The sequence below is a fragment of the Epinephelus fuscoguttatus genome, linkage group LG9 (genome assembly GCF_011397635.1).
Source record: "Epinephelus fuscoguttatus linkage group LG9, E.fuscoguttatus.final_Chr_v1".
NCBI lineage: Eukaryota > Metazoa > Chordata > Actinopteri > Perciformes > Serranidae > Epinephelus > Epinephelus fuscoguttatus.
Genome location: NC_064760.1, coordinates 27310026 through 27319390, shown reverse-complemented (window position 1 = coordinate 27319390; position 9365 = coordinate 27310026). Strand labels below are relative to the sequence as shown.

At 42.1% G+C, this 9365-nt stretch overlaps 1 protein-coding gene across 1 annotated transcript in view; it reads left to right on the top strand.

Moving 5' to 3' along the window:
- Nucleotides 1-212: 212 nt before the first annotated feature.
- nr3c1 (nuclear receptor subfamily 3, group C, member 1 (glucocorticoid receptor)) overlaps nucleotides 213-9365 on the top strand; it is a 31696-nt gene continuing 22543 nt past the window's right edge. Inside the window, exons 1-2 of the mRNA XM_049585312.1 lie at nucleotides 213-529; nucleotides 1202-2409. Of these exons, the coding sequence (XP_049441269.1) occupies nucleotides 1202-2409 (1208 nt within the window). The 5' untranslated portion in view covers nucleotides 213-529. The remainder of the gene's footprint in view (nucleotides 530-1201; nucleotides 2410-9365) is intronic.

The window sequence follows — 9365 nt, the reverse complement described above, 5'->3', positions numbered from 1 at the left end:
TCATACCCAAACTGCAGTGTATGCGCTAAGAGAGCGTGATTAAAAAGCAATTGTTTTTCCACGGATATGTGAATATGTATTGTACAGTATTTATTGCACTGTAGTGAGAGTTTGAGGTTGAACTCCAGCACATAACAAGCTGCAGTCGCCCTGCTTAACCAGCAGGCGGCGCTGTGTGTTGTAAACAGGTCTGCCATGGGGCTGGCTTGCTCTGTTCTCCATTTTGTATGTTTTTCCTGGAGGTTAGCGCCTACTTTCCTAATGGCTAGCTGCGACTCTCCACTGCTCAGCCAGGTTTACGCAGTTTGCATGACATTTTACAGCTAAATCGACCTGGAAGAGTTAAATCTCTCCAGCCACATTCAGCTCGGCGGGTTTTTGTCGTTTTGTCGAGCCATGTAGCGAGGATACGACGCCTGGGGAGTAACAAACATTGAGTCAGTGTTGCGTGTTGTGCACTGCCACTTTCAACCAAAACAATGTTGACAGACGACCTGTGGACACAAACCAACAATCAGTCATTTCAAGGGTAAATATGAGCGTTTATTCAGATTCGAGTTGATATATGTGTTAGCTGTGGGCAAATGCAGTAATGTGGCACATTTAAGGCTAAATACGCGATTATAGCGGCTATGTTGGCTAGCAGGCTAACGTTACTGTCAACGACATTCGAGCGAAATGTAGGTTCGTAGCCACTTTAACGGTTAGCCACATTGCTAGCTAGCATGCCAACAGTTAGCAACGTGGCTAACGCTAGCATAGCTTTGACTTGGGTAAACTTTACGACTATCTCTGTGTGCTTTGTGGTGGTAGCCATGCTATGTGTGTTTACCTTTAAGGACAATCTGTATAAGGTGGACACTGCTGTTTATGCGCTCATGTGCGCATTTTTTGCTAATGAGAGAAGCTAACGCAATTAGCTATCTTTAGCTTCGTTAGCTATCAAGGGCGCGCGGGGGGGGGGCATGCTTTGCAACTTTCCCCAGTCTTATATGGACCCATTGTCTGTTACTTGCTCTTTGCATGTGAACAAACTGAAACCAGTTTATTTAACATTAAATGTGTACAGTAGCAGTACAGTGCGCGTCTGATGATAATCCCTTTTTAGTAGTTTTAATGTGGTTGCTATGCACTCCTCTAAGCCCCGTGTGCTAACGCTCTCTCTCTCTCTCTGTGTCTCCCCCTCCCCTAAAATAAAAAGATGGATAACAGTGGAGTGAAGAAGAAATCATATAGAAGAGATGACCATTTAAGCAAATTGGTCTACACTGAAAGCCCTGAGGAGGGAGGTCTGTTAAAAGTGGCTCCTCACAGTGCTGTGTCCATCGCCTCTGCCACCTCAGTCGTTCTTCCATCCAGCCCGTTGATGCAGCCAGGACAGGTGCCTAACGGCCTCAGCAACAGCCCCCTTCCAGAGGAGCTCACCTCCGCCTCTATCACAGCCACCGTAGGCCCCTTGTTGGAAGATCCAGAGCCCAGGGTGCTGACCAAAGATCAGAAGCTTCTTCAGCAGCAGACTCAGACTTCCACTATATTTGGGCGTCAAACCTTGAGGGAAAATCTGCCCCAGTTGGAGGCCAGTATAGCAGACGTTAGCCAGTCCTGCATGGATTCACTTATTGGGGGATCAGATCCCAATTTCTTCCACATGAAAACAGAGGATTTCTCCATGGATAAAGGAGACCAGGATCCGATTGACCTTGATCATGCCTTTGATCACATTGGGAAAGATGTGGACGTGAACCAGAAATTTTTCAGTGACAACACTCTGGACCTGCTCCAAGACTTCGAGCTCACTGGGTCCCCCTCAGATTTTTATGTCGGGGATGACGCCTTCCTATCCACTCTGGCAGACGATTCTCTGCTTGGGGACGTTAGCTCAGAGAGGGACATAAAACCCGCCATGGTTGAGAGCGTTAATGGCAGTGGGGCAATCTCTGTTGCTCTCAATGGCAACACGATCACATGTCCAGATCAGTCCAGCTCTAGTGTATCCACAACTGCCTCCTTAACACCTACAACCACTTTGTCTGCATTGGTGAAGAAAGAAAAAGATGCTGGCTTCATCCAGCTCTGCACCCCAGGTGTGATCAAACAGGAGAAGACATCCACAGGTCAGAGTTATTGCCAAATAAGCGGCACATCCTCCACAGACATGCCCAGCCCTAACCCCATCTCCATCTGCGGGGTCAGCACTTCAGGAGGACAGAGCTACTGCTTTGGAGTCAACTCCATCAGCAATGAAGCTCAGCAGCAGAAGACTCAGAAGCCGTTGTCCAGCCAGTACCTCCCAGTGACAACCATTGGTGGGGCCTGGAGCAGAGTCCAGGGTATTGGGGACAACTCTGCAATGCTCAGGGCCAGCGAGCCTTTCTCAAGCTCTCCCTCTTACCCCACCAGCTTTGCCAGGTAAGAAATGTAGGCAGTACTCTGATGTGCGGTCTGACCTGACCTTTTGTTTCAGTCTTAATTACTTGAGCAAATGTGGGTATGTGGCAATCCGTGTTTAGTCTTATTTTATCCCCCCTTGCATCACCAGACATCTTACATTCTTTGCTCAAAGACCAGAGGTGTTACATTTGTCCCCAACTTTGCCTCAGAGCTGTGGCCTCCAGAAGCCTGAAATAAGCCCGGTGATGAGCCTCTTGCTTGCAACCTCTCAAATACTTACCCTGAAATGTTCAGTCATATTCAGAATTCAGAATATTATTTAATGACAATTTGGGTAACAGATTGTTAAACTGGACTTTTTGTCAGGTTAAAGTAAATATTTGCCAGTTATAGCTTCTCAAATCAGGGATGTTCATAATGACTAATTTTCCTGACGTGTGAAGGGAAGTTTATACTTAGTTGTATTGAAAACAGCACAATTTCATATTGTCCGAAAAATTGCATTTAACAGCCATTTTAAATTGTTAACCCCTCTTTAAAAAACATTTTTACTTTGCACCGTACAGCATGAACTTTCCTCATTATCCTGCAAAACATCACAACAACTCAATAAATACAAGTTAGCAAATAACATTTATTGAAAACAATATTCTGTAGGAAAATACATCTTTAAGAAATGTCTGTCTGGTTTAGGCATTTTTATTGATTGAACAAAATTGCATAAAATAATAATAATTTTAATCATAAATAACCAACTAGTATTTCTGGTGCTGACTAGTGGGGATAACAATGTAAAATTGACTAACTGTGCACGTGATTATCTGCTGACTATTAATGTCATTGCATACTTTCGGTCCTTTTAATCATTAAGCCCTTTTAATTTTGAATATTGGTCTATACTGATATTTTCTGAAATGTTTATTTTCCCCAGTAATACACCTACACAGTGCATATTTTGCCTGAAGAAGGCTTATATCACAATCAATAAAGCCTATCTGATTTAATTTATGTACGATAGATGAATAAAATATATTAAAATGAATCCTTCATCATAGATTTCCTTAAGTAACTCATTTATGTGTTTGAATTGTGTCCTCTCTTATAGCCTTCTCCTCTCATAGTGTTTCATATTGTCTTGTGCAGTATTCTTGGATAGTGCAGTGTCAGTGTGCCACTGTACTGTGAGCAAGTTGGGCACAATTTGGACATCCTTTCTCTATCCTCAGCATGAACACAGCAGTGACATTTAATTGCTGTTTTTGAGCTACCTGCCGTTAGAGGCAGAGCTCACCTGAGAAATGTCAGTGGGAAATGTCAACCCAAATAGATTTTTCACTCACTGATGCTTGCTGACTGGGTGGATATCTTTTAATTAAAACAGCTGGCTGCTGATTATTTGTTTATGCCACTTTATGTTTCACCTGTTTATAACCTTGAGTGTGAGGAAATGGTTTCAGTATTGTTATCGAGTTGTCTTTGACAGCTCATGTCACCTTAGTGCAGTAAATAAAGGATCAGAAATAGATGGGGGTTTATAAACCCCTAATAATCTATTTAAAATGTCCCTGTCAGCCTCTAATATAAAGACATTACTTGGGCTTTTGTAGCTTGTGATTGGCATCATAATTATTTTTGACACGCCACTGACATAATTATTAATCAGTGCTGGACACGATTGTTAGTTTTTCGGCCATACTTGTGTTGTTTATAGTTCAACTTAGGCAGTGTCTGTTATCTGGTTTCACAAATAAAGCATTGGTGATTCTGGATTACAGCTTTCACAAAGGTGGTTATCAGCTAGTGTTGGTACAGGATTTTCCAGTTTATGAGTTTATACACATGAAGGAGTTGGAGTTTGTGACAAACAGCCAGTCACATGCAGCATCAGCAGATAACACACAGGGTGTTTAACACATGTTGAAAATATTGATTCCTGCAGGAAAATCAGGTCATTGCAGTCAAAGAGTAAACAAAGTGAAAGATGTCCTTTATAACGACTAGAATAGAACAAAGGTGATGGAAATAGTAGAAAATAATACAGTCATTAAATGCCAGAAACAATGGATTTTTAAGTTTGTGTTATTTTTTTAGGGCTCTGCATTTTTCTGATCCTAAGGTGCCTGGATTGTGTTTTGAGCAGAGTATAGGTAGTAGACATGCCAAAATATAGGGACATAAATAAAATAAGGCTTATGCATGACTGCATTGCAGTGCACATAAATTAGCTCATTGCAAGTGTGAAGATTCACTTCGTTAATTAAATTAAAAAGGCAGATTGGTGCACTTTGGTAGAGCACGGTGGGAAAATGTCCTATTTAGTGCATAGTGTCATCTCAGTTATAGATTTCATCAAGGGGCATCTTGTGCATCTGAGCTCCAGTGTCAGTTATACAGTAGTTTCAACACAATTATTATCAAACAGTAGCAGCAAAATAAATGTATTACAGATGGGAATAGTTATAGGTGCTCTTTAATCCCGTTTATAGCCACAGTGACTATGTTTGCATGCAGGCTAATACTCCACTATCATTTGAAATGTGACAGCATACTGTATTTGATATGGGTCATGTAAACAACATATTGCATCTGGATATTCTGAATTAGGCCTTACTTTAAATGTCGCATCATCTGATTGAGATGTGGGACATGCCAGTATTATTTGGGTTGTAGGAGCATTGTTTAGATGAGCAAACCCTACACTTTTCAGGCTTTGATTTTGGTTTTGTAACAGGAAAGAAACGTAGATCTCCTTCCAACCTCCCCAGACAAGGAGTGTCATTAATAGAGGTACAACGTTTAGCTTGTAATCCACAAAACCACCATGAAAATGACGGAATCTGAAACGATTGCCTGAGAGTCCTTGGAGCACAGCCATGTAGGTGTTGGACCCTTGCGGGAGCTAGCCGATTGATTGGCGAGTCTACGTTCAAAGGACAAGACTTCGGGAAGGGACAGTTGGGGTTTGCCACAATCTGTGATGCACCGTCTCTTGCCTGTTTATTAGGGGTGTAACGGTACACAAAAATCACGGTTCGGTACGTACCTCGGTACACAAGTCACGGTTCTTTTTTTTTTTTCTTTTTTTTTTGTACAGTAATGGAAAAAAAATAGACAACTACTAAATATCTTTCACTTATTGGTAACCGTATTAAAACGTACCACCACAGCAGTTTACTCTTTTTACACATTTTTTTTTAAAGTGCAGTGAACAAAACATGCTTCAGTATCTAAAGTGCAGCTTAAACAACACTCCAGTGGCATTCATTATTTAGCGCGATCAGAATGGTCAGGGAAACGCTCTTTCTTTTTAAACGACGATGATATTGTAGTTTGCACCAGATTGCTCTTTCTAGTTGTGCTGGTTAACGTTCAAACTCGGGTGGTGTCGCTTTAGATGCGTTAGCATGTTAGACGTGTTTCCAAGTACATACCCGACCGCTGTTCTGCAGTGTTGGCACACTGCTTTTGTCGTCCACTTGTTAATTTCCATCTTTGTATTTTACCCTGAAACCAAAGTGTTCCCAAACGGAGGACTTAAGGTTTGCGGGTGGGTCTTCAGGTTCGTCAGGCTCACTTGCCACGTTGTCACAATGTGAGAACGCGCTGCACAAAGTGAAGACGGAGATTTATGGTTGGACTCGGTCCGTCACTCAATTATGTCCGTCGGGGAACTAGATATTTTAAATGGTTCGGCTCGCAAAAACGGAATTAAAATAAAACAAAATAAAATAAAATAAAATAATATCCTGCGCCCAATAATTCGGTACAGGGTTGTGCCGAACCGAAAGTCGCGTATCGAACGATTCGACACAAATACACATACCGTTACGGCCCTACTGTTTATGTTTTGCTCTGCGTGTTGTACACAAATCAACTGGCCAACAGTAGTTTGCAAGACTGGAGTAGAGATGCAGGACACCCCCACCCCGAAAATAACTTGAATGCACCTAATTTTAAAGACTACGCTTTGGATATCTCCAGGGTTTTCTATCTGCACAAATATTACAACACCGACCTTTTCTAGAAGGTGATCAAAGGAATGAGTGAGGGATGCTTTGTTTGCACGAACAAACAAGTCCACCACCAGTGGGAAGCTTTGAAAAAATCTAATTTTGATGCAAAAAAGTAGCAGTATCTCTTTCTTAATCAGAGTATGCACAGCTGCATGTACATATAAATTAGTGGTATATATTAATTCACATTAGCAATGTGAAATACTGTTTTTTTTTTCCATAATAATGGCAAAGACTGAATACTGTGTGGAAGGTAATGTCAGTGAAACACTTTATACAAACTCCTGCTGTATTTCTGAGTGTTTTTATTAAACTTATTCAATACAACCTGACACAAATCACACAGCACCTTAGCTTCTAGTAATAGGAAAAAAATGCATAAAATCTGATACAGTGGAAAGAAGAATCTTTCCGTGTCCGTCAGTATTTATAACTATAACATGAATGTGGTATTTCTGTCCCTTTTTTATGACTCTGTAGGAACGGTGACTCCATTTTTCCCCTCACAGTTGAGGGATGAGGAGGTGGACATTTTATACGTTTTGATAAGCCTGAACAAAAACTGCTCCTTGCAGGTTTGGTTTGCGGTGTTGGTTGCCATAGCAATGGAGCTCGATTTAAAACCAAGCCATCGCTGTGGGACAAAAATACGTCGGGTTGGGTTAACCCCCTAGTTAGTGATTTAACCCACCAATCCTGCTTCATGAGCTCATGGACTCGACAGGACGTGGCTGCAGCAAGAGAAAGGATGTGCCTGTTAAAAAGCCAGGGGAATTCCACTTTTATCCAAGTCAGACGTTTCATCTTATTTTCTCTCTCAGACTGCGCACATCAGTATGTATGTTTATGGCATGTCTCAGTTCTAATGTGGGATCAAGATTTCCCCTTCTCTACCAGATAGCTTTGTATTATGTTTTTTACTCTTTTACTTTACAGTTTAACATCAGACTTTGCTCAGCCTCTCACAAATTTTTCCACTCAATGGGGGTTCATGAAGTTGTTCTGGGCAGATCGCTTCAATCCTCCAGTTGCCTTATGCCAAAAATAAACCTGAGATGAGCAGTGTCTTCACTTACAGCAGATCTGTCCCCAAGGAGCAGTGCATTCAACAATAGGAATGAATGAATTGTGGCCTTTACAGAGGCCTGCACAGTAAGAAGGAAATTCTGTAGCAGAGGAAATTAAAAAACACAAACAAAAAAAAACAGGCTGCGTATTGCACTGACTGACTTGTGTGATTTTGCATAGTCTTAATTTCTGCTGTGATTTCCTTCCAGTGCGATCCCACTGAAATGAATGTGGAGTACACAGTCGCAGTATTTGGACTCCACTCGGCCCCACAAAGTGTCTTTTGTACAGTTACTCTGCTGCCCTGTAAAGTTTTATGGGTTCAGCTGTGAACGTGGCTTTGGGATCCAGTCGTGGAGCGGCTGAATAGAAATTCTTCACCAACAGTGGTGTGGCAGAGTCACGAGTCTTAAAGGCTTTTTTGTTTGTCTCTCTTCAACATTCATGCCTGTCTGATTCACAGTATCTGACAGGGAGTGATCAGCTCAAAAGATTGGCACGCAAATGTGTGTCACGTCAACAAGGCGGCAGATGTGGTCATGTTTTTATTGTTTGTGCAAACGATGCTTGGTAACATCTTCACGACTGTCTGACAGTGGTCCCTATGCCCGGTGACCGGGAACAGATGGGGAGAGACACGAGATACACCTCATCTTCATTTCACATGTGGCTTTAATTGCCTTGTCTTTGTGTTCTGTAGAGGGGTGTGTGTCAATGTTTGTGCATGTGTTTAAGCATAGGATTATGTCTGTGCATGTGAACCCAGATAATATTGTGTGGGTGTGTGGCGGTTTGTGTACTGGCTCATCTGTGTGCATGTGTGTGTAAGCTTAGCATTTCCATGTGCGTGCGTGCCTAGTGAGGGGGAGTTTGTTTTTGTGCGGTGCCTATTCGCCTCAACCTGTGTGACATTTAGCGGCTTGAAATTAGCTGAGCGCTGGGCTGCGGTGTCTATGTGGTTGTCAGGCGGTTGGCATCAGGTCACCATCTCTTCAGCTTCTCACGCAATGGTGCTGCTGCTTCCTGCAGAGGCTCAGGAACACGCATGACACTGAGTGCCTGTCTTGCCGTAGCTCCACAGTTTGCTGCTTGGGCTTGTAACATAACCACTTGACCCCCGTATTATCAGTGCTTTCATTTTCTGTACCTTGGCCGTTAATTTTAGGCATCACCGTTTTACGGTCTGACTCACGTTTTTTCAGTCTGACTCACAAACAGCCGGCTCTCACACAATGAAGAATGCTTCACCTTGACTAATGCTCCCTATTTTAGGATATACACACCCTCCTATGATAACTGGTTTTGATGTGGCATGAATGATTAACACTGAGTTGCTCTCAAAGGAAATACCTGAATTGAATGGAGAATAAATGCAGAAACAAAATTCCTCTGACAGATAATCACACAGCCCAATTAGTTGCCTTGTGTTGTGTGACTTTTGTTTTTAGCTTGGCATTTCCTCCTGCGCCTGTGATTAGCCCAGCCCATATAGGTGGCTTCAGTTTGTAGGTCAGATATAATGACTTAGCCATATATCCTGTTCCACACTTTAGCCTGCTCCCCACGTTTCTTAGTTTAGTTAAAATAAGAAATGTTTTTATGCTCTATAAAAATGTTATTTATAATGCGCACTCTAGTTTACTGGAATTTCTTGGAGGCTTTTGACTCGATAGCTCGTAATGGTGGAACGTTGTTTGCAGGAGTAATAAAACTGGCTGACTGAATAGAGCTGTTCTCACAATTCTCACATGGAGACAAAGCAGTGTTGTGTAGCTTCAGCATGTAGCGTTCTCTCTTATGTGCATGTTTGAGTAATGTATGGTTCAGGTTTTCACATAAATAAAAGGTCATTCATTCAGGCTTTCACTGAAGTCATTCATAGAGATGGATTCA